Below are 26,226 nucleotides of genomic sequence, written 5' to 3'. Positions count from 1 at the left end.
AAAGAACATCATCTACCAAGAAGTCACTTGTTTTTCTTTGGATAAACTATAAATGGTTGTTCTGTAGGTCTCAAGGACACGTTTTTCATCAGTTCCAGGAAAATTGCCTAAACTCTTATGTAGTGCATTTAAGTCACTTATGATGGTTCCTATCACTCTCACAGCAGGTCATAATGCTAGTTAATATCTAGTGTAATAGACGTGTGTTGACACTTCTGTGTTCATCAACCCCTTTTGAGTGGGAGTCTCCTTAGTGGTTCTCATTCTCTCTAAAAAATAGATAACACACCTGATATCTAGGATGTGAAGAGAGGGATGGGTTCCTTTCTCAAATGAATCTAGGAGACAACCATGGAAAAAAACTATGTATAGAAAGCTAGCTGTATGGACCTCCATTCTCTTGTATTCTCTCAACAGAAAATGAAATCATCCTGCATATTCAAAGGGTTTATGAATAGTGGGGTATATCAACACACAGTTTGCTAAAAATGAGAATAGAAAACTGAGAGGGTTGCTAGACGAGTCTTCACTGTATTTATCTCAAATGTTTCACATGTGATTTCCCAGTCTATAGTGTCACATTACCCGTTAAAATATTAACATATTCAGGGATTCCAGAAAATGAATAACTGACAAACCAAAGGTCAGCTCTTTCTCAGAAGAAAGGAGAGAATAATTTGGGTTTTTTTATACAGAACATTCATCAAAAACTGAACAAGATATCCTTTGAAATGTGGAAAGACTGTTTGGCAAGTGTTCCCATTCAATCCAACACTTTAGTGTGTTCATGTGCAGATAGGTCCTTGCAGAAGGCTGGAGCTCATCTCTGAGACAGCTTGCCTGGGCTCTGCAGCTCAGAAATAAGTTTGTGAGGCTGAAGTTGAGAAGTCATTCCTTAAAAATAATTGAAGTTCTTTACCACAAATATGGACATAGTAAAACTGGTAGGTGAAGTACGTATTCATCAGTGTCTTCCATTAAGTGTCTCTTGGAAGCAGAAACAGTTCAGAGCCATGCTTGCCATTCAGCCTACGGGCAGCCTGGCATTTACTATCCTTTCAATGCATGTTTAAGCCAGCTAGATAAGTACTTACTGTTGGAGCAGAAAAATACTTTTTTATTTGGGTTCCTCCAGCATTTGAAAGTGTCTCAAGGAATACAGATTTTGGTAAGGTCAGTCTGTGTCTGAACTGATAGATTCAAGTGTGCCCATGAACATTACCCAGCACTGGAATGCAATAGTCCATAGGGGTAAGTAGTTACAACATTCTCTGACATGAGAACCTGTGCTAACTAGCACTCTTTCAAATAATTTGCAGGCATGGTTTGACAATTAAAATTTTGTAGAAACTGTTCCCATTAGGCAGTTCACATGAAACTAAGGGGCTGTATTCTAAGAGGCTGTGGCAGTTTACTACCACAAATGTAGATTCCATGCCTGCTGACCGGAGTGCCCAGGAACATTCTTAGGTGAATCTAATTTACTGCTGCAGACATAGCCACAGAGTTCACAGTAGCCACTGTGAACACATCTGATCTGAGGAGAGATGAGATTTCTTTGTATTTACTGTGAAGACCTGGGACCAGAAATACAACAGAGTTCTTGTGATCTACTCTGGATAGTTCTCTTCTATCATTCAGTCATTGAATTAGGGATAGGGAACCATATGATGCCTTCTGAAAAGCATGACAATTGCTTCCAGGTTGTTGATGAAAATTCTTAGATCCATGGACAAATGTCAGTGATGCTTCTGACCAACATAAGCTGAAGGTCTGTGTTCAAAATCTTAATGTATATTACAGAGTTTTGTGGCCTAATCTAATAAGTAGTCCTTTTATGCAGTTTATAGTAAAACTACGTATTAACTTTGTATCTACAATGCTTCAACTATTTACGTTTTATTTATAACTAATACTTGTGACGTTTTTGTATGTTGCTTGTTTTGTTCAGTAAACAAATCCAATTCCTTTATCTTTTTCACATGACAGATTGCCATAAAGTTCACAAATGAACCTCCCCAGGGTGTTCGTGCCAGTTTGAAGAGAACATTTTCTGGAATTAATCAGGGTGTCTTAGATGTTAACAATATGCCTATGTGGAAACCTTTGCTTTACACTGTAGCTTTCCTGCATTCTACTGTTCAGGTATTTATTAGAAGGTTTGCAAATAGTGTTATATATGGAGTCACATTAACAGAGGTTCCTGACAATACACATTCTGATATTTATTGTAGCATCATGTTGCAGGGCTGAAGCTTTAATTTCTATAATCTGTATTTCAAGATTCTTTATTCTCTTAATTGTTTTATAATTTTACATAATTTTCATACCATGGGCATTTAGAATGAGGACTTTTCTCATCTAATTTTAGCTGTCCAAAAGTTAGTCATTCAGTGTAAGGGGAAAAGCTCTGTCTGTAGTCAATAGAAATAAACACCTAGCTGTGACATAACTAGATGTCAAAGACTGTCAGTCATTGCTGACCTGGTAATTTAAACTCTAATAAATAAGTTACCACTTAGTTAATTTTAGAATGTCAGTATTACACTGTTTATTCATTTAATAAACGTCAGCACTATTCAGCAATTTAATTCTTAATTTCTTGGATTAATTTATTCTACATTCTGAAAAAAATCATTGAGCCAGGTAACTGAGGTGGTTAAAATAAAGTTGTGAGAAATCTAATAGTGTTGGATGTTTAAAATGTTTGGGCTGCAGATTATATTCTCTTATTTTTATAGTCAACTATTTTTCTGTTCCTGCAAGTGTTGTTACTTTATTTTCAAATATGTATGCAGTAATAAATTTGAATAATGTAGTGGTGGCAGCCTTATAATAAAGTTGGGGATTTTGAAAAACCTATATTAGAACAATAGAGTGAAACAGTAAGACAAAAGGGGCAACCTAGAAGCCTTTGGATAACTTAATACAGGAGCTTGAAAATTGAAACTATCATTAGTAGACTGTATATGTAGAAAAAAATTAAAAACTATAAAAGTCAGCATTGTTGAGTGTGCTGAAAATGCAGGGATTCGGTTATTCTTTATATTAATTACTTAATATAAAAATCTGATCATCCCCCCTGACATGAGACATTTCAAACCTATGACTGATACATTGGTCAGTAAAGGTAGCAATAAATGGTTCTGTTGCATTTTCTATAAATATTTATCCCTCATGGTGTAACTTAATAATAAACTCTGGTTTTTACTGATGTGTATGAGGCACATAGCTGTTTCCTAGGCTAGCTTTCTTCTTCAGTTCAATTCTTTACTCCACTATTATTATTATTATTAAACTTTAATAATGAAACAAAACTATACATTGTTTCATAAACATATTTTGTTTTAATTGTATTCCTAAGGAACGACGCAAGTTTGGGCCTTTGGGTTGGAATATTCCCTATGAATTTAACTCAGCAGACTTTACAGCCAGTGTTCAGTTTATACAAAATCACCTAGATGAATGCGACATCAAGAAGGTGAATACTAAAATTTGCATACAGTATATTTAATTGCTTTGTACAGCATCTGTAATTTGTTTTTTCTTCATATTACTATACATAGTACTTTATTCATTGCTAGTCTTTCAGTGCAGCTTCTAGTGATCAAGGTTTCAGATTCTCTGCAAGACTGTCAAGCTGAAATATTTGGCGTGCTATCATCCATGTAAAAATATGTAATAGTTAAGAACTTCAGAATTTGATCTTGGTTTTTTCAGTACCATATCTAAAATATTAACAAGTCTACACAATATCTGTTTTGTAAAGGGAGCTAAACTATTTACAGAGTTTGACAGAGCCATTCAAACTTCTCTATGGCTGCCATTTGGTCTTCTACTATTTATCAGGGAATAATGTAATAGAATAGCCATTCCTTGCAAAGCAGCACTTTGTCAATAGAGAAAGATTAGAAACTGGGGGGAGGGAAAGAAAAAGAAAGAGAGAGGCAGTAGCAGCTGAGAGTGATTTCAGGTCACACAAGAAATAGAGATATATTTCTAATACCAGGATCAAACCCAACTCTACTATAAAATTATAGAGCTGAGCTCAGAAAATACATTAGAAATAAAGTATTATTTTTTTCTTGCAACAATGATCTTTTCAGCTTACATTTCAGAGCCTTATGAGCTTCACGTGATATCAGAATTACAGGCTGGGTACCTTTTTCTTTACATGTAATAACTACAATCTTTTATTTACTTTCCTTGCATCCAGGGGATATCATGGAACACAGTAAGCTACATGATTGGAGAAGTACAATATGGAGGCCGAGTTACAGATGACTTCGATAAGCATCTTCTTAATTGCTTTGCAAGGGTGAGAGACCTTGAAAATACAGGGTTTTTTGTTGATTTTATCAGCAGCTGCAATACAGAAATCAGAAGACCACCCTTCTGATGAATATGCACTTCTTCATAAGTTTATAAAAGTCTTTGGAGTAAAATGGATTTTTCAAAACTTCATTCTTTGACAGTGAGGTTCTTTCCCTTGGTTTCTCTTTCATGTTGAGCAGAAACTATTAAAAAGACTTAGGTGGAACTCAAACTTAGAAGACATAGCTTTTAATGATTTATTCAGGTATTCAAGTAAAATTAGATGTAGTAGCTAAAACAAGAACCCTAATTCTCCAAGAATAAAAATGAGATAAAAAAACCCTCTGAGTAGCAAAGTAATTGTGGTTTTTTCCTCTGGATTTTTCACAGGTGTGGTTCAATGAAAAGATTTTTGACAGCACTTTCTGTTTTTACACTGGATATAAAATTCCAGTGTGTGAAACTTTGGAACAGTATTTTGAATACATCCAGTCACTCCCTGCCATGGACAGCCCAAAGGTCTTTGGTCTCCATCCTAATGCTGATATTACGTAAGTAGATCTCAACATATTGAAAACAAAGACCCTTTCTTTTAGTATTTGGAAACAAATCCTTATGAAATGCTTAAGTAAAGAATATTTTTAATAGGAAATCTAGGATTCGTGTGAATTTCACTATTGAAGTGGAACACTTGATGTGTATGTACGTGTTTATGAATGCAGTATCTTCAGCTACATTTTACATATTCTTTTAAAGCAGTCAGAATTCTTATTACTTACTCCTCACGGTTTTAGAATTTTTTTAAAATTTGAAAGCATTATAAAAATTTTATATGAACACGATACAAGGTTCTATACAGTTCCACTACAGAAAGTTTCTAATGTTTGCCTTCTGTTCCAAGTAGTATATTATTTTTCTGTGCACACTCATTAAATGACTCTCTGAATTGTCATTTGGTTTACAGCACTCCTTTGGATGTAACTACAGTCTTTTGTTGCCATCAGTCCTGCCATTCCCATTATTTAAATGAGGCTTTTCAACCTCACCAAGTACTAACTCCATTTAAAATTTTATCTTTGACTTAATTCACTTTTTCATTCCAAATAATGTGTGTAACAGCTTGGCTTTTATTTCCTTCTAATGTTATATGCCCTGTGAAAGGATATGAATCATCATCATATTTTTTGCACTGAAGTTCTTAATAATTCTGCCATGAATTATTGCATTTTCATTATGTCCACATTCATTGTTCCTTAACAAGCTTTTTGTATTTTTAAACAAAACAAATGTTATTCAAATGCCCAGATGCTGTGGAAATCTAATATCTTCTAACATTTTTGGACAAAACGATAATTTCCCACAATTTTTCAGTCTCAAATTTGAGAGGTTGATGCCATATCAAAATCCCAGCATTCTAAGCATGCTGTGAGAACAGTACACAGTTTATTGTCAACTCTGCCTAGCACCTACCATTGTAAATACATACTTCTGAAGAGAAGAATCCAAGAGTAGATTCTGTTTCAGGTCATTCTCTGATACTTGCAAGTCCTCCCTTCCAGAACTGATTAAAAAAGAGCCAAGATTTAACAGAGAACTAAACAAAGTCTTAGAGAAAGACGTGCTTTGGATCCAAAATTAGGCTTGTAGGAGGGCTAATTTATAGGAGGAAACTTGAGACTAACAGTGTTTGGGGAGCTTTAGTGAGTAGAAACAGTGCTTTCATTTCTTTCTAGTACTGAGTTTTTCTTCCACTTGGTACATCAGTATATTCCTGCTACTTTAGTCCTTTTTCTGGAGATTTTCCTTTGTAGGTATTTCTTTAGAGCCTGGGGAAAATATTCAACAGCTTCATGCTTTTTTCCATGTGCTATCACAATCAGTTATAGGCAACTATGCACATGTACTGTCTGTCTAAATTTCATCTTTGACACACAGCTCAAATGCATTAGCATCCCTTGACAATATAAAAAGTTGCATTCAAATTCTCCTTAAAATATCCTATCAGCTCATCTCAGAGTATGCAGAAGGCTAACTGCTAGAATTGGAACCCTGAGACAGCCAGGACCTCCCCTGTTACTATTACTGAGGACAAGAAAGACCTTATCTCTCACTGGTTTAGCAGGACAGTTTTCTAGTTCAGCCAAGAGCTCGATCCATTGATTCCAACTGTAAGACTTCACTGAGTGTCAATACTTTAATCCACTTGGGTTTAACACCTGAAGTCATTGCGACATTGCAATTGATTTTAACTTGCTATATGAATTGTAGGCTCTGCAAAGGCAACATAGTTAACAGGTACCTGAGCAGGCAAGGAATGTTGTGGCAATCTGTCAAAACGCTTTCTCCAATTGGTTCCATACTGAAGCCTTAAATCTAACTGAATTTTTGTAAAGCTACTGCAAGCTGTTATTGAGCAACTGAAGACAGAGCAGAATCTCCCATTGTCCCTTGGTGAATGTAGGGTTTTGAATACCACGTTGCAATGGATATTGCTGTTTTCTACACAAAGCTAAGGTAATGTTTCTGTCAAACTGCACTTGTTCTTAGTTTTAACTTCCAGTACAGAAAATTCCTGATGGCACAGACTGCAGCTATCAAACTATGATAGGGTGTTGAATCCAAACTCTGTAAGAAAATATCCTTAATAATACTTTTTGGAGCAAATAAAAATCCAGAGAAAATTCCTTCTTTTTTCTTCTTATGACAAAATTTGCTTTGCAATACTGCTTCAGGGAAAACCAGTATAAACAGGTATAAAGTGCTTTATCTTACGTACTCACTTTTAGGCAACATTGACACTGTAAATGAGATTCATTTAATGTTGCTTTAGCTTCTTTTATGGTTACCCAAGCCTTCCTATACTGTAATAGAGAAAAAAAGACCCTTGTAAAGTGCAGTTCCTCTGATGACAAAGCAAAGTCTAAAATACATGAGCTGAATCATGCTGCTTTGCATTACATATAAGGGCAATCTGAACAAACAGCTGTTATGTAGATATTTACACTTAGATGTATAAATGTGATCAGGGACACCTCATTGAGTATGTCTGATTTCCTTCCCATGAACATGGTACTTCCTCTACAAACCTATGCAATCTTTTTTTCATTATTGTTTGCATCTATACTTCATCATTTTATTTGCAATGTAAAGGAAATTCAGGTTTTCCAAAGCCAAGAATTTTTTTTTTCAGAGTGTCTTTTATATTCCCTGTGTCCCACTGTTACATGAACGAAATTTCTTGTTTCTATTTTCTCCTCACTTCCACACTAGAATATTTTTTTTAATTATGTACACATTGAGATGCATCTTCTTTGTCTTTTCTAATTTTATTAAAAATAAAAATCTTCTTGTTCAAACTGCTATTGCTATTCATGTTTGCTTCTTTATACAAGATTCAGATGATAATTTTTCCTCTCAAGAACATTCCTAGCTTGTGTCATTGAAGAAAGGAATATTACTTACCTTTGATTCTGCTCCTTTGAGGTTATTTTTCAAAAACTGTTCCTTGCTTTTTCCCTAAGTTTGCATATTGCCTTCTTTTTAAAATTGTTTCTATTTTTGTTTAGATTTGGGGAAAGACCATTCATTTTTTATAATTCTGTAATATTTTATCATTTAATTGATGTAACAATCATGGGACCTCTTCCTTCCACAAAGAATAGTCTGACAGCAGTACTAGAAGAACAGTACTTGCAGTGTGAAGAGGAAGGTTCACATCTCTTTTACCACTAGTTGTTAAATCAGTGAGACCAACAGTAAGGGTTACAACCACAAGTATGTCATCCAAATTAGGAATGAAGCTCTGAGTCCAAAAGGAATTTGATTTTATCCAACTTTTCTGCTCATATGTGGTCTTGAATAAATCTATCATTCTTTAAATGGGACCATAAATGGAAAAAAGCTTGAGAGTTTTGAGTTGAGGGTTATTAAAAACTGTAAAAGCCCCACCATTCCTATGTTCAAAAGCAGAAATTATATCCCTTGAGAAGCAAACTGCCAGTAGGATTTCTTCTATTTTTCTGATTTATAGTCTTTATAATTGCATTCACAAACAGTTTATGTTGAAATGCTGCAATATCTAGCTTCTGTAGTCTTATGATACTATCTCCAAAGCTTAGATGCTTTAGGACTTCATGTGTTCTATCCTGTGACACAATCCTTGGTTTCATTGCTTACATAATTATGTACGACAAAGTAATAGAAGGAGATGGGTGTCATATGAAGGTCAAAAAGTAAAACTGACATGGAAAACTATGCTTTGAGTCAGTATAAATTTATGTTCTGAGTCAAACTCAGGCTGTATGTTCCTCATGGAGCTGATCCTGTAAGGTAAAAGTAGGCAATGCCAGCACTGCACTACCAACAGATACACTGTTATGTTTTCTTTCTTACTGCCTCTCATAGCTCTATGCCACTAGATAGCATTATAACAGAAGTACTCCTATAATTCTGCTTGTGTTGAAAGACTGCCGTGATCTACTATCTTTTACCATCAAATGCCATATGAATTTACTTCACTTATTTGTATTGGCTCAGAACATAAATTTACGTTAGCACTGCCCATGATGTAGTATGGAATAGGAGGTTTTAATCTCCAATGTTGTAAATCTAGCAGCTTTTATCCTGAAATACCTCAAGGCAGAATTAATTTACTTATTAATAAAGGGACAGCTTGCAGAGTTATGCCTCCACCTTTTCCTTCTTCTGCATTCCACTTTTAAGAAGTAACTAAATGAGGGAAATATTATTATTACAAAAATTTTGTTGCTTTTCTTCTAAGCAGTAAATAGCTGCTTAGAAGTCCTTATCAGGCATATGCCATTTTCTTCCCTTTCCTCAGAATCCCTGGAAATCATATGATAGGTTTTTCACATTCTCAAAGGCTGAGAAGCAGCCTGTGGAACCCTTTCTTCTTCTTAGCCCTTGAATTAGAAAAACAGCAGGTGTATAGCAGGGAGTGCAGAGGGAAGTTCATATTCTTTACAACCACAGAAAACCACACAGTTCATGATCGGTGTGTTCAGTTTGGCGCAGGAGGCAGAGGAAAACAATTTCTTTTGGGAGTTTCTACTTAACCTGGTAACACACTACATTTTTTCTCAACTTTCAAGTTGTGTGTTCTACAAAGTATCCTTTTAACTGTTAAAAAAAATCCCAGCAATTTATAACATGTATCTTATCCCCTCAGATACCAAAGTAATACAGCAGCTGATGTTCTAGGTACTATTACCAATATTCAGCCTAAAGAAAGTGGTGCAGGATCTGGAGAAACTCGTGAAGCAATTGTTTATCGTTTAGCAGAAGACATGCTAGAGAAACTTCCTCCAGATTACATACCCCATGAGGCAAGCTAATCTTGGTTGTTTTCTTACTGTTCTCTGTTGAGTTTTCACATAAGACATTCCAGAAAAGAAACCCTGAACTGTAAAGAAAGATTGTATAGCTAGTAGCAGATTCAAACAAGGAACCAACATCTTTATCGCTATCAGTGTGAATTGATATGGGGGTTTTCTATCTAAAACTAAGACATATAACAATTTATCAAGGAGATAGGTCATGGAGGCTATGCTTGGACTTCCAAAACTGCATGTGAAAACATGGAAAAAAATCAGTCTTGACTTTTTGTGACAGCAGTCTCCTGAGCCTTCTGGGTGAAGTTCTATTCTAGCAAAATCATGAGTACGTAGGTAGCAACAGACAAAAAAATAAAAATAAAAACTGCAACAGTTTTAAGGTGATAAATGTTACTTGAATAATGTGAAGTACAAGTCTACTATTTACTTTTCTGAACACAAGAAAGTGAAGAAGTCTATGACAACGGTATTTCAGCATTTCAGTTTTAAATAAATTCCTTCTGCACTCCTATATTTTAGGTAAAAGCTCGTTTAATTAAAATGGGACAACTTAACCCTATGAATATTTTTCTTCAGCAAGAAATTGATCGAATGCAAAAGGTGATCACAATACTTCGCAACAGTTTGAATGATCTTAAATTAGCCATAGAAGGAACCATTGTTATGAGTGAGGCAAGTAAAAGCATATTTACTATGTATGGAATACTCTATTTTACACTATTACCTTGATTGCTTTAGTTCATATATTATAATTTCATTCCTTCAGAATTTGAGAGATGCACTTGATAATATGTATGATGCACGAATTCCTGAAGTATGGAGAAGAGTATCTTGGGATTCTTCAACACTTGGCTTCTGGTTTACTGAACTTTTGGAAAGAAATACTCAACTCTCTACTTGGATATATGAAGGAAGACCAAATGTGTTTTGGATGACTGGATTCTTTAATCCACAAGGTAAGGGTACTGAAAGGACTTGAGCAATAATGTATTTAATCATAATTTAATGCTTTTTACTACATATCTAATTTAATATTACACCTAGAAAAAATGTTTTCATCACTGTCAGAATATGTCATAGAAGCCAAGATGATAAATGGATTCAAAAAAGAGATTAGATAGAATCATGGGAAACAGGTCCAATGGTAGCAATAAACATGACTATCCAAACTCAGCCTTCGAGTTGGGAGGTTCCTAAGCTTCAGATTGCCAGAATCTGAAAGAACATAGAAGAGAAAGGATTTATGTGCCATTTTGCCTGTTGTAATATTATTTCACTAAGCATCCGCCTTTGTCCAGTATCAGAGACAGGATGCTTGTACAGATGGTCTTTTAGTCTGACTTGTAAACACAGTTTTTGTATTACAAGAAGGAAAACATGTAGTTAACAAATAAAATGCTTTATTTTCTTGACATATTGTAGCATGATATGATACAGCTTCTAAAGAAAATATACTTATTGATAATGATACAGCTTTTAAAGAAAACACACTTTTCCTGTGGTTTCACGCCGTTTAACTCATTTCAAACTGTAAGTTGCAAGTATGGAAAAGCTTTAATCTAGGGAAATATGTTATTTATGTGCTGTACAGTAGCAACAGAAAGAATTTTTTTACAGTAAGAGCAATCATTCATTGGAACAATCTCCCCAGGGATGTGGTAGAGCGCCTGTTGCTGGACTTTTTCAAGATGCAATTGGACAGGGTGCTAGATAATCTCATCTAGGCTCCCTTTCCCACAAAAGGTTGGACCAGGTGATCTTTTAAGGTTCCTTCCAACCTGAGTTGTTCTATGATTCTATGAACATGCAACTATACCAGAATTTATAGTAGTTATCTATCTTTCACAGAGAATCCTCAAACTGTAGTTTTCACAGTGTTTCCATTTCACAGGTTATTTAATGAACAGTTTGTTCACATTCATCAAAGATATACTGCAAAGTACAAGTGAACATTATCTATCATCTGTTATAGCTTGAAATATTTATCATTTTATAGGAAAGAGAAAGAAAACCAAATTGTAACTATCTCATGTGTAACAAAACCTGTTACCTTATTAGATGTATGTTCATAGAAGAATCTCATGTAGCCTACACAACTGCCCATATAAAATTCTCGTGAGAAAATTCTCTCATGTAACAGCTATGAGGTATTTTTTTTTCATTAGGATTAACCTCTGAAATCCTTGAATGTTTTATGAGTTATCTTCACTTACTGATGCTTTTATTCTTACTGGCCTTTCTATGACCAGGACTGTAAAAAGTACTGATATCAAATTTTTTTTGAGTCGCTCTCAGAAAGAGTTGAGGTGCTTGGAGTGCTTCCAAATTGTAATTAAAATATGGTATTAAGATGCCAATCAAAACATCATTCCACCTCTATCATAAATGGCACAGCTGGTAAGCATACTGATCTCTGATGATTCAAGAGCAGCACTCTTGGTGGTGTAAAAGAAGATAATGGACCAGATTCTTCTGACCAAACAAAATATTTAGCCTAATAGCAAACAAACCTGAGACACAGATAGTCTTGAACTTGATGATTGCTTCAGCCTCTGTGTTCCAAAAAAATTGTCCTGTAGATGGAAAAAGAAGTCTGCTAAGCACAAAGGTGTGCTATGGCTAGAGGTGAGGTATGTATAGTTAATGCATTCATAATACTGCTCACCAGGAAATTGTGAGTAAATCAAATCACACAGTAAAGCTTAAAAATTGACTGGTGTGAGGCAAATCAGAAATTGGACTCCTCTGTGCTGCTGTTGCAGGAAAATCTAGACTGATTGCACTGGTGAATCAAGCTCTAAATCTATCATAGCATTGGCAAATACATTATAATGTTAAAACATGAGGAATGTATTTTATCAGTTTAGTGGAAAAATCTATTTGCAGTACTGTAAAGTATCACCAATAATTGTATGTAAAACCTGTTGTGATTTTATTAGCAGTTATCAGTGTGTCTCCTAAAAATTATCATTATTAAAGGAGAATGAATGTTTGTGGTGGTGCAATATTCCATTCAGTAGACACAGCACTTGGAATGAACAGGCTTATGAAAAGCCAAATACCATATTATAAAGATAAAATCAATTTTTAGCAAAATTTAGAAACCTAGATCAGACTGTTTTGTTTTTATCGGGATATGTAGTATTTGAGAAATGAATCCATGATCATTTCAAGTACTACATTAATTGTATTTACATCACATATGAATATTTTAGCTGTGACAAATAGCTTTTAATAGGCTTTGTCCTAATTAGCATGATAAACCAGTTCTTGCCTCTTGAAATGCTGTCTTCTACTGCATGCCCATATACTTTCATGATTTCCCCCTGGCTTGTCAGTATTTCGTTTGGTGGTTTCTCCTCCTTGTAGATACTTGACAGCCCATGAAATGCTAGTCATCTTTTCCTTTATGCCCTATCAAGAAGGAACTGATGCCATTTCATCTTTAAGTCTTTACAGTAATCACTCTTAAATATGCAATTCTCTATTAACATTTCTCTCTTCGCCTCTATCTCTTTCTAACAACTCCAAGTAGTACTTCATCCAGTAGCATAAAATAGCAGCTATTGGTTTTTTGGTGACTGTGTTGTCATCTTCTGAGACACTGACACAGAAACAACCAGGTATTTACTGCCCAGTTGTTGGTCATCTTGTGTTTGTACTATTCAGCCCTTTACCTCTCAAACCTTTTCTATTGCAAACGTCTGTAAAGCCTGTTCAAAACAATACTCCAAAACTCACTGCTTGATTGTGTCATCCTCTACCTTCATTTCTGTCTAGGACTCGCTTTTCTTCAATAACAAAATATAATTTTTTTCATCCTTCATAGGCACTGCTTTGTCTAGATTCCTCATGCTCATATAGTTATTTTTATTATCACATTAAGACACACCTTTTCTGTTTTCCATCAGTGAAATTTTTTCTACTTCTTTCATTTAAAAAAATGCCTTTTTCCTAAGTTGTCTTACATAAATACCAGCTCACATAATTGGTATCTTGTCTGCCTTCAAATTCCTTCTTGAAACACAAATCTACCATGGATCCTGTAGTTGATTGCCTAATGATAATTTGTAAGTTAGCATCCTGAGCAAACATTTGTTAACTGAATAATTCAATAGCCAAAAAAAAGTATATTATTTGATGTGCCATTTAAAAATATTTTTCTCAGTGTAATACATTCTATGCTACTTTTGTCATTTGTTCCTATTTTGGCCTCAAAGCAAAGTTTGCTATCATTAGTCAGGGTGCTTGTTTTCCATAGAACTCTGAATATGTCTATAACATTCAGTGCAGAACCATGCAGATAACCGAGCAAGATGTTTTTGTCATGTGAGATATGTACTAAATCTCTGACCTAATTTCTCAAGGATTCCTGACAGCAATGAGACAAGAAGCAACTCGAGCACATAAAGGCTGGGCTTTAGATACAGTTACAATACATAATGAAGTGCTAAAGCAAAACAAAGAAGAAATCACAGCACCTTCTTCTGTATGTATGACATGCAAAGATGCTTCAGTATTAATTTCAGTATTTAATTTATATTGTGCATCATTCAGTCGTTTTGGATTGCTACAGGAAAATGTTACTATTGTCTTCACCTCACTGTTTTTGTTCAGCATAGATGATAAATAGCAATAAGTATGAAGATTTTAATTTTTTTTATTTTGCAGTTACAAAAATGTTTTGTTAAAAGAACAATTTCATTGTACCACCTCTTGATTTTTGGACTTTATAGTAAACTTTGGATCAAATTGTGTAGTGTATGGGCTTTACTAAACAACTTTTATTGCCATCCATTTCAGTAGCATTATCTTCTGAAAAAGGGTGATATTATAGTTTAAATAGTTTGAAAAGATTCAATGAAGTCAGATTTTTTTACTATAAAATATATATTCCTTTTAATGGTTTAAGCCAATTACTCATTTTACAAAACAGATGCTTTATTTTGTGTGATGTATCTGCTTACTCTCCACACAGGAAGGAGTATATATCCATGGGCTATACTTGGAAGGTGCAGGCTGGGACAGAAGACGTAACAAACTCATTGAATCTACACCAAAGATTCTTTTTGTCCAGATGCCTGTGGTGCATATATTTGCTGTTAATACCACCAGTCCTAAGGATCCCAAGCTCTATGTTTGTCCTCTTTACAAGAAGCCCAGGAGGACAGACCTGAACTATATTACAGTGATCTATTTAAGGACGGTAGTGTCTCCAGACCATTGGATATTGAGAGGAGTGGCTCTCCTGTGTGACATCAAGTAAACTGGTTTTCATACCATAAGAGAAACAGATTATATGGCACATATAACCAATTACATGTGTAATTCTTCTACTGCTTTTCATTTGGTGGCCATTATACTAGAACTTTCATTGTAGTCTTGGTTTAGTGATTTTTTTTCTCTGCTTCCAGTAAATTCAGTTTGTCTTGGCTATTTGGTGACAGTTTTAAAGTTTTCAAAATAAGTTCACTGATAGTAGTCTTTGATGTTTCCCTTATATTACTTAAAAAAAAAAGATTTGCTTTAATAATACAATTGAGGTAAAATAAAATGTTGTTAAATCTTAAAGAGAAAAACTTAGCTTTTTCACATTCTTTCTCATATACAGCTTTTAATTTGTGTTTCAGTGAAATATGACAACAGAATACAATATAGAACATAAAAAAAATTTAAGTTCCCCTAGATACAAGTTTTTAAATATTCCTGGATTCTGCTTGATACATACATTATTTTCTTTGTCTCTGCAGGAAACTTTATATTTAAGACAGAAAAGTATATTTGATCCATATTTTTTGCTTGAGGTTTTTGAGGGCTTACTTGTTCTTGTTAAAGTAGATAGATTAAGCAAAACTACGCCAGGTATGTTTGTGTCTGGAATATCTGACAGAGACCAGTACATTCTCTGTCCAGTTTAGCTGTGTGGGAATGCAGCTACAGAAGTAGAACAGTGCCAACTACTTAATATGGATGTTCTTGTAATTAAAATAGAGAAACAGATTATCTACAAGTACAATTATTTTCCTGCATCTCATCTTAGCTCTAAAATACAGGGTGGAGTCCTTGGAGTGGCTATCACAGAATTATTCTGTGATAAACCTGATGAACATCCATGAATTTTCCAGACATAATTAGTATTAAACTAATTCTATGTATGTAATACTTAACAAGATACACACTCTACACTATCTCTTTAATAATCTGCATAAAATTTGTTCATCCTTCAAATACCTGTATTTGGCAACACAGGGTTTCACTTACACCCCATGACTGGACTATGTTCTTCCTTTTGCAGTTTAAGAGCGATCAAATGCATTGGCTGTGGCAAAGTGCAGCTACTACTTGATGAAGTCCTGGGGCATCTGATGGGGTGGTAAAAGGCTCTTCTTGAGTTAGAATCCTACGGCTTTCTGTGAGAGGTCACCATCCCAGGATATCCTTTTGCAGAAAGGCCGTAGCATATAGGAAATAGCAATACATAGATACAAAATGATGAGCAGAGTAATGAAAAGGAAGATCTCCAAATGCAATTAAGTAAAATGTTTCTTCTCTCTCTCTCTCCTCTGTAGACTTAGTTAGAGCCAAATACAATAAACCAGCTAAGGCATTAGGTAAAAATACACAGAAATTGTGAAAGTTAAAAGTTGTACCACAGAACTACATCTGCATAGACGGACAAAAAAAAAATCTGACTGTGCAACTGCAAAAGATTTTGCTCCAAGTAACCAAAAAATTGATGACAATACTTGTGGTGGGTTGAACCTGACCAGCAGCTAAGTACCTGCCCAGTTGTTTGCTCACTCCTTCCTGCCCCAGCAGGATGGGGGAAAGAATTGGAAGAGCAAAAGCTAAGAACATGTGGGCCGACATGAAGACAGTTTAACAAGTGAATCAAAGCTGCACACACAAGCAAAGCAAATCAAGGAATTTATTTACTGTTTCCCACTGGCAGACAGATCTTCAGCCACTTCCTGGGAAGAAGGGCCTCAGCACATATAACAATTACTTGGGAAGACAGATGCAATAAGCACAAATATCCCCATTCCTTCTCCTTTCCCCAAGCCTTTAGAGCTGAACATGACATCATATGGTATGGAATATCCCTTCGGACAGTTTGGGTCACCTGTCCCAGCTTTTTCCCCTCACACATTCTTGCACACTCCTAGTCTACTCTCTGTGGGAGCAGAGGGGGAAAAGGTTTGTATCCAAAAAACAGCATAACAACTATAGTGTATTCATTCCTAAAGTTTTTTCCTGGTCTGGCTTTTCAGCTTAATTACAGTGGGGGAAAGAATGTGTAACCCCGTGAATGCCTCCACAGGTCGAAGATGTGCATTGCCACATTTACAAGTGAAAGTCTATATTGGAAAATACCAGGGAAGGTGAAAATTAATAATGTGCTAAGTTATATAACTTACACCAAAGCAGATTTTATTCTCCATCCTGTATAATATCAATAATAGAGATGGACAGTATATTGATCTCAATTATTTCATATGTTGCATCAGATTCTTTAAAATATCTCTTTCTTCTGTTTGTTAGAGTCCGATCGTCATTTCCTATCTCCTCTGAACCTGTCTGGGGTTTTGTTCCATTCTGTTTCCTCAATACCATGCATTAGCTCATTACTGTTACATTGTAATATTACAATGAATGTTAATTTCCATATAGCTTTACAGTTAGTTTATGGAAATAATCTACGTTTTGTGACAGCAACAATCTATTATCTGTTCAGAAGGATCCTTTTTTGTCTCTGCATGCTTTAAGAATATTCACAAAGTATCTCTCTGTCCTAGTTTTATGTGAGATAGTAAATTCTTACACTTAACTTGGTGACAGCCAGCTCGTCAAGCATCTAACAAGGTGCAGTTGATTACTTGAATCACCACAAATCATTCCTCCCAGCTGATATAATCTATAGGAATTCAAGACCTCAGTTCAAGACCTTTCACTCCCAGGAATGCTCTACACATCCAGAATATTGTAACAAGCATTTAAATTTCTAAATTAACTCTAGCATAGTTTTTTTTCAAGTTACTGAACAAGTTACTTCCTGAACCTTTTTATGCTCATTTGCCATTTAAGATACTGCTGTTCAAGTTGTGAGACGATGTTGTGGTCCCTGAATTAACAGAGAGAAGAATGTCGTGTTAGCAAAACACCAATATTTAACAGATTATCAAAAAAAGACAAATACTTGAAATATGACATTTAACTAGCCTCTGTGAAAGCAAGGGCCTAACTCATGAAGGTCTGTGTTTGAGAATGCAAAGAACATGTCCAGAATTAGCTTAGAGGCTAATAGTCTGTATTATTCTTTCCTCGCTTGGTAGAACTGTCACCACCCAAAAGGATTTTCCTACCCATTTCCTCTGATGTTCAGAGGTAAGTTCAAGCAGGTGAGACAAGGGAAGGCATACTCTTTCCTGCTGCTTTAGAATAGATACATTAACTGGGAGTCATTGATCTGCCAGTACGTCAAGATACTCACTTTTCACAGAAGTGTTTATTCTTCGGTGATGATTCATGAGGAGTCTGGAGAATGGCTGTATGATGAACTTTTATATAACAATGTGTAGAGTTAATAAAAACTATGGGAAAGAGCTTGTAAATGTGGGGGGAAAGGGATCTATTTTCTGGTCAGGTTGCTAAATCTCATAAAACAACTGACTGGAATGAGCTTGTTCCAAGAAGGTAACATTTCAGCTGAACCTCAACTTAAAAAATTTGTTAATTCCACAGAAGAATTTTCTTCATCCACACTCTCTGTTTCTGCCTCTAGATTCTGATTGGTTGTAACTAGAATTTGTTCAGCAGAGCTTCGGAACATTCACTTTCAAGGTGAAATATTTTATGGAAAGACCTACAGTTTTCTCGTTCAGTAATCTCATTCACTGACTATATCTATTCTTAATATTTAAACTAATTATTTTTGACAGTCTAGAAGAACATTTGGCAGCAGAATGTAAGTATAATTCTGTTGACACAAGTACTGAAAGTCAAATGTATAGAATGTGCAAGTTGCGGTTTCAAGTATACTGATGTTTCTGCTGATTTTTTAATATTGGAGTGTAATTGCACAGCTATGACAAGACTCTTGATCAGATTTCTTCAGAAGGCTCTGGTGTTATTTATACTCCTAGGGCACACATCACACATACTAAACTGGACATTGTAAGATGTGGTACCTGTCTCTGCACCACACAAGCAGGGTATTCCTGAGGCAAGTCTAGTTGTATAAAAGCTAGAAGAGATGCATTTGCCAGTGATTAATACTGCCTTGAGAGCATAAAAGAAACATGCATAGATTAACTCCTAGAAATTCAGGAAAACTTTGGGTTTTTTTTTAACTTGGCAACACTCCACTATAAAGGTCAAATCCAGCAACAGACTTTAGAAATAGAAACACCACGTGATTCTTATATAGCAGAGATTAGGATGGGGAAATAAACAACTGCTAACAAGTATGACTAATTTTTATGCCTCTTTATTTCCATTACAATTTCTAATTTATTAGATATAAATAAATGCTAATAAGGTCCTTTGGGATATCTGAACAGTCTCTGACTTACTGCGTTGGTTATTTAGTAAAGGAATGACTCAATGAAGGTATTAGTTAGTTGGATGACCAGTAATTAACAGATATCCAGGAATGCAAGACCCAACTTTCCCAACTTCCACTATCTTCACATTCCTAAATGTCTAAAAGGATTAGTGGTTGTGTTCTGCCAGTTAGAAAGTTCATTTTTTTGGGACTTTAACTTAATTCTTATCTTGCTGATAGACCTATCATTTGCCTTATATTTTTGTATTCTTTATTATTATTCAAGATATTCTTCACAGCATTCAGGTGAGGTTCAATCTAGCAAAATTATTTTATAATTTTTTGTAAATACTGAGATCTCATCCAAAATTTATCCTTAATGTCAGTTCCAACATTTACCTTAATTAAGACATGGTTATCAGTATTTTTCCCCCTAAGCCTCATCCAGCTCCAGGGAAATGTGATTCCACTCTCTGGATATTAGGAAAACGTTACCTTTTTATCTTTCTAGGACAAAATGACACATCTGAAGTTAAAGCAGGTCCTCTCTGACCCCTTGCCTTTGCCCCCACCCCTGCCCCAACTCCTGGACTTTCCTTGCGGATCTGCAACTTCTAATGTTTTACAATATCAACAGGTTGACTCCCCCAATTCACTTTACATTTCATTTTTCCAAAGCAATCTTGTCAGCGTATCTTAACAGATAGATAAACTGTCTGCAGCTTCCTGCATATCTTCACTAATTAGTAATTCCTCCTACCAGTGTTATGTTTGAAATTCAGATTAGTCAACTGGTTGTTCAAGAGGTTAGCTAATTAAAACTCCTAATATTAACTTCTCAAAGTCTGCTGGCTAATCACCAAAGCGGGATTTCTGTGAACAGATACTGAAAGGCAGAATGACTATTTGCCTTACAGACATGGTAATTCAGAGAAGTGTGTTAAAGAGATCATTGCCCTTCTTCCTTGCAGCTTCAGATGACTTACGAGCAGGCTGCTGTGTAGCAATGGAAATGAACGATGGTTAGGGTCACCCTCTTTTTTTGGGGGGTTGTTTATGATGCAAAAAGCTATGGCCTCAAAAGACACTGTGATTAACAGTTTGTGATCTCCTCGCTGGGCACATGAGCACAAAAAGTAAAAATACTGTAATGTAAATAGCCATGTAAGTGTAAATGGAAAGGATTTAACCTGTATATTTACAGTCTTTACATATTTATTTATTTACATATTGACATCCAAATGGTACCCCCCTCTCTCTCTTTAGTCATGATAGCACATGGGAAACCCATGAAACAGGTTCCCTGTCTCAATCATTCATCCAGGGAATATTATTTGATCCAAAATGCTAGACTATAAAATATCACCTCTTTCTCAAGAGACACATCCTGCCCCTCTTCAAGGATATTTTTTCTCAAAAACCCATCAGATGCTGCAGAGAAGCTACTAAATGCTTGTCTCAGCATTTGGGAAGCCTTTTACTGAGGGAATCCAGGTCCTGCCTACTAGGCATCTAGCAGCAGAGTAGACAGAAATCATCTCTGTCTCTTTGGAAAAGAGCAGCATTATGATCATTGCACATGACATCTATCAAACTGTACAAGGCAGTTTTCCTTTTCTGTATCAAGGTTTCCCTTGGTGAGAAGATATTGAATGGAGTGATTTCCAAATAATTTCCTCACAGAAAAAAGCTACCACTACAAAAGAGGGAGAGAGGAGAGTAATATTTCTGTCAATTTTACTTAATAAATAATAATTTGACTTTACTCTTTCCTTCTTTTATTCTGTGATTCATAGCTTCCTACTTTCTTCTGTGAAAAACGAGGAGAGAAATTGAATGCTTTACAATTTCCTACCATCATTGCCTTTGTGGAGCCATCTTTTCGTTTTGCTCATCCTAGCAGCCTTCTCTGGTCCAAAATAAAATTCTTAACATTCTTGAACATTCTTTCCTTCCTTTGTTCTGTGATTCATAGCTTCCTACTTTCTTCTGTGAAAAACGAGGAGAGAAATTGAATGCTTTACAATTTTCTACCATCATTGCCTTTGTGCAGCCATCTTTTCATTTTGTTCATCCTAGCAGCCTTCTCTGGTCCAAAATAAAATTCTTAACATTCTTGAACAGGGGATTTTTAATTAAGAAATTTGAATTAGGGGTCAGGGATTGTGGTAAGAAATTCAAACTGTAATAAAGTTGTTTCCTATTATATTACATGACTGCAAACAACCTTTACATTTCTATACTTCTAAGATTTCTAAATATAGGAATTTATGGGTCAGATTCACAAATCACTCAACACAGGGCCATATTAATCCTTCAAGAACATTTTATGGAAAAGATTTAAAGCAATTTCTTCTTTATAAGACAGAGAATGTAAGCTTTGTATTGAAAATAAATACCATCTCAATCATTCCCTCCATGCAATCATTACATAGAATGAATTCCACAAGGCAGCTAGACCCCAAAAGTAGATACAGCTATTTCAGTTCATTATGTACTTTACAAAACTTTAGTTGAAAAAAAAATCTTTGCACTCATTTGTTTGTTGTCATCAAGAAATACATAGCCCAAAGTGTACAAGCCATACTACTGACAGCTGAAAAATGGAGCTGTCCATTTTAAGCACTACTCGTTCTTTTCATATATTTACATACAATGAGGCCCTCACGTCTGGAACTGTAAACTAGCAACAACTTAAATTCATTCATTCTGAGTCTGCATCTACAATCACAGAATCACAGAATCAACCAGGTTGGAAGAGACCTCAGGGATCATCGAGTCCAACCGTTGCCCTTGCACTACCCTGTCAACTAGACCATAGCACTAAGTGCCATGTCCAGTCTTTTCTTAAACACATCCAGAAATGGTGACTCCACCACCTCCCTGGGCAGCCCATTCCAATGTCTAATAACACTTTCTGTAAAGAAATTCTTCCTGATGTCCAACCTGAACCTCCCCTGGCGAAGCTTGAGGCTGTGCCCTCTTGTCCTATCGCTAGTTGCCCGGGAGAAGAGGCCAACTCCCACTTCACTACAACCTCCCTTCAGGTAGGTGTAGACTGCAATAAGGTCATGTCTGAGCCTCCTCTTCTCCAGGCTAAACAACCCCAGCTCCCTCAGCCGTTCCTCGTAGGACAGACCCTCCAGACCCTTCACCAGCTTGGTCGCCCTCCTCTGGACTCGCTCCAACACCTCAACATCTTTCTTGAAGTGCGGGGCCCAGAACTGGACACAGTACTCAAGATGCGGCCTCACCAGTGCCGAGTACAGAGGGACGATCACTTCCCTAGACCGGCTGGCTACACTATTCCTAATAGAGGCCAGGATGCCATTGGCCTTCTTGGCCACCTGGGCACACTGCTGGCTCATGTTTAGCCGGCTGTTGATCAGCACCCCCAGGTCTCTTTCCACCGGGCCGCTTTCTAACCACTCTTTCCCCAGCCTGTAGAGCTGCATGGGGTTGTTGTGGCCCAAGTGTAAGACCCGGCACTTGTTCTTGTTGAACCTCATGCCGTTGGTCTCGGCCCATCTATCTAACCTGTCCAAATCCCTCTGTAGGGCCTTCCTACCCTCCAGCAGATCGACACTGCCACCCAGCTTGGTGTCATCTGCAAATTTACTGAGGGTGCACTCAATCCCTACGTCTAGATCATCTATAAAGATATTGAACAGCACCAGCCCCAGAACTGAGCCCTGGGGAACACTGCTAGTGACCAGCCGCCAGCTGGACTTTGCCCCATTCACCACCACTCTCTGGGCTCGGCCATCCAGCCAGTTTTTAACCCATTTAAGAGTCCACCCATCCAAGCCAATACCACACATTATACATCCAATACCACATACCACATATCCAACACCACATATCCAATAACAATACCACAATACCACATACCATCCAATACCATCCAATACCATCCAATACCACACATTACAGAAAACTGGGTGATTTCAACCCCTGCACCCCAGCACTACGTAACTACCATGAGACATTTCATGTACTGAGCACATTCTCCTACATGTAGGCAGGCAACAAGTAACAGAACAATTAGGATTTATAAGCACTAAACTAAAAATAATGAGATTTAATGCATAAATGTGTACTGTGGCCATTAACCAGAAGAAATTCTCCTGCTTCCTAATGCACTACACATTCAGAAGTTTTATACATTGATCTGTCATATAACTATTTGCTGTAGCCATGTTCTGATAGAGAATACTGTAAGATCATTTTGAATATTACTAAGATGCATAAATTACCCACTTCCCAAAGTCCAGGTTTCAAGGTAAAATTCAGATGATTTTATTCCTCCAAATATATTGAAGTATATATAACTCCAAGACAAGATGATCTCCCTTCTAAACACCAATGTGCTTGTAATTGCAGTTGTAGTTTATGTGTTTGTAACTCTCATTTGCATAACACTGCTCAGAGCTACCTTATTTTTTTCCCCAGGAGGTCTACAGAAGGATTCAGCTTAGATGAACTTTTATTTCAGTTAAGTAGGTATCTATATGAATTAAAATTCTACAAACACCATCCACATTCAGTGATTCAACACTAAAATTCTTCTGCTTCCTTTCCTAAACACATATTTCAAATTTCCAAGTGATTTATTTGAGTAACTTCATAGGTGCTGGTCTTCAGCTTGGACACTTTAGCTTTTATCAAGCTTGGAAAGATCTTTACTGACAGTTCCTCTTGGCTTTGTAATGAAAAAAATGAACCAGAATATATTCACTGCTGCGGCACACTAACATTACAAGACACAAGAGTAAACAGCTAACAGCCTTTCAGGCACATGGGCAACTCTTATACAGCCACAGTACAGGGCAGCAGCTCCCTCCATTGTTCATATAAATCCTGAGTTTAGGTAAAACTTCATTCTCCAAATCTCAGCAACCCTGTACGCTGCAACTTCAAATATACATATACAAGGTAGAAAGGAATAAAGTCTCACTAAGAGTTTACATCTATTTGCACTGTGGTTGTTTCCAAGAATTGGATGTCGCTATCCCATAAACAAACTGATTACAAAAGACGATGTTTATAAAAGCCAATAATTACTGGTCATGCAGGAGCACGAAGTGCCGAACTTGCACTGAAAACTGTTAACATTCTTTAGGATACTGCCTAAGGCAGCTTGGGAAAATGTCTGTTACTCAGCAGATGTCACAGCAGAAACATGCAGTTTCTCCATGAAACAGAGTTTTCTCTTTAGAAAGATTCAGAGACAAAGCATTCAGTCTCATGTGGGGCAGGGATGTTCCTTTCTGCGTATACAAGGCTAGTGGGCACAGTGTTCAGGCAGGAGAGAGCCCGAACCCTTGCGAAGGCTTTGTCTCACCCACGGGAACCTCCCAGGGCAAGCCACCAGTTACGCTGTTTCCGTAGAAAAAGGATTATCGAGGGAGGTTATTAAAAGAGACACTGAGCTTTTTCAAAACGCAGTTTTGCCCTCAAAATATAATAAATTGCATTAATAATGCTCAACGGTCGCAGGAGTACAATAATCCCTGTGTTGCAGTGTAACTGCAAGGCAGCTTCTCCCTAATACATCTGAGAGCTTTGGTTCAGCCTAGAGCTAAAGGAATAAGAGAGAAGTTATAAAGTCCTGCATTTTAAATAGCATTCGCAGTCCTTCAGCTACAGAAAAAGAGGTGTGCGCCTTAGCAAACAAAATTCTTAGGTTGTACAAAGATCCCTCAACTCATTGCATTGTATTTTTCAAACTGAAAGGTCCCCAGCTCCTTTCAAATTTGGGTAGTGTTATTTTAATGCTTCACTTGGCTATTTTCAAACTGTTCTTTTCTTACGTTAACACTGTTAAAAGATCAAGTTAAATTTTAGTATTAATAAAACCATGAATAAATATAACAAAAATCTAGCAGACCCCAGTTTTAGAGACAATTTTCATCAATATTTCCGCTCCCAAAAGACTTGAATTTATTGTACAAATACCTTTCCATCTCTAGGAAAATGACCTCTCTTTTATTACAGTGATTTAAGTCAACAGGATTTGTTCAGTCTTCTGAAATTTGATAGTAGCTTCTTAATGGGCACAATGAAAATGTGCCTGTTCAGTTTTTACTCTTACCCATTTTTTTTTCTTCCAAAAACATTTGTGTAGATAACACTAGTGTATGATGTCATCATACCTAAAACGTTATCTGATTACTTCTGGAAAGCAGAATTATTCCTAAGTAATACTTCTGCTTCCAAAGTGATCTGTGTCACCCTCAAAGCTCTGATAAGGCTCTTCAACAGAGACATGAGCCTGTTAAAGCTGTGCGAAAGCAGCTGGCCCTCTGCTGTGCACAGGTGCTGGGAGTCATCTTGGGAGCAGAAGTCCTAACTGGAAAACGTAATTAATACGTCTGGTGCAGAAACAACAGAAAGGAGCAGAGATTTGCATGTGAAGAAGGTGCATGCACCCTGCTATGGCTGGTGGTGATATCCAGGTGGAAGAGGTTTCTTTCCCTTGATTTAAAGGTTTCTGTTGCCTGGCCTGAAGGAAGCTGAAGGACATTTTGCTCGGTTGCCTGGCAATTTCTTTAAAAATCACAGTCTTTTCATTGTTCCAGGTGACGTTGCTGTGGCTGAACACACTTTTTCAATTAGATCCTTATTCTTCATTCCTTCTCACTGTTCCCTAAGTCTTCAGCAATGTCTGTAGCGGACATATTATTCTACAGGAACAAAGTACTTATTTTACTAGGATTGTAAAAAAAGTAATCTCAATGGGCAACATAAAAAACATCACTTGAGGGGTTTCAACTAACTTGGGGTGTTTGGGGATCATCTCTTCTAACAACCCAAAATCTATGTTCTTTCTCTCCACTTTGGGAGTAATTTTTTTCCTTCAATCTTTGTTTTCTCTCACTTTATAAAAGTCGAAGGAAACATCTTTTCAGCCTTCAGTTAACCAAACCACCACGGCAAATTCTTTCTGCCTGGAGTTAGCTGTTGAGATGTAACTGCTGTCCTGCCAATTCATACGCTGAGGAATGTCATGAT

The 26,226-nt window shown here is 36.4% G+C and overlaps 1 protein-coding gene across 1 annotated transcript in view; it reads left to right on the top strand.

Annotated features, from left to right (window-relative positions):
- DNAH8 (dynein axonemal heavy chain 8) overlaps window positions 1-15,784 on the top strand; it is a 152,170-nt gene extending 136,386 nt beyond the window's left edge. Inside the window, exons 60-70 of the mRNA XM_068399510.1 lie at window positions 1,990-2,145; window positions 3,365-3,481; window positions 4,217-4,318; window positions 4,705-4,865; window positions 9,503-9,659; window positions 10,188-10,340; window positions 10,435-10,624; window positions 14,036-14,157; window positions 14,647-14,874; window positions 15,419-15,530; window positions 15,660-15,784. Of these exons, the coding sequence (XP_068255611.1) occupies window positions 1,990-2,145; window positions 3,365-3,481; window positions 4,217-4,318; window positions 4,705-4,865; window positions 9,503-9,659; window positions 10,188-10,340; window positions 10,435-10,624; window positions 14,036-14,157; window positions 14,647-14,874; window positions 15,419-15,530; window positions 15,660-15,784 (1,623 nt within the window). The remainder of the gene's footprint in view (window positions 1-1,989; window positions 2,146-3,364; window positions 3,482-4,216; window positions 4,319-4,704; window positions 4,866-9,502; window positions 9,660-10,187; window positions 10,341-10,434; window positions 10,625-14,035; window positions 14,158-14,646; window positions 14,875-15,418; window positions 15,531-15,659) is intronic.
- The last annotated feature ends 10,442 nt before the right edge of the window (window positions 15,785-26,226 follow it).

Source organism: Nyctibius grandis, chromosome 1 (genome assembly GCF_013368605.1).
Source record: "Nyctibius grandis isolate bNycGra1 chromosome 1, bNycGra1.pri, whole genome shotgun sequence".
Taxonomy (NCBI): domain Eukaryota; kingdom Metazoa; phylum Chordata; class Aves; order Nyctibiiformes; family Nyctibiidae; genus Nyctibius; species Nyctibius grandis.
Note: the sequence above shows the minus strand (reverse complement) of the source record. Positions and strands in the feature narration are given on the sequence as shown.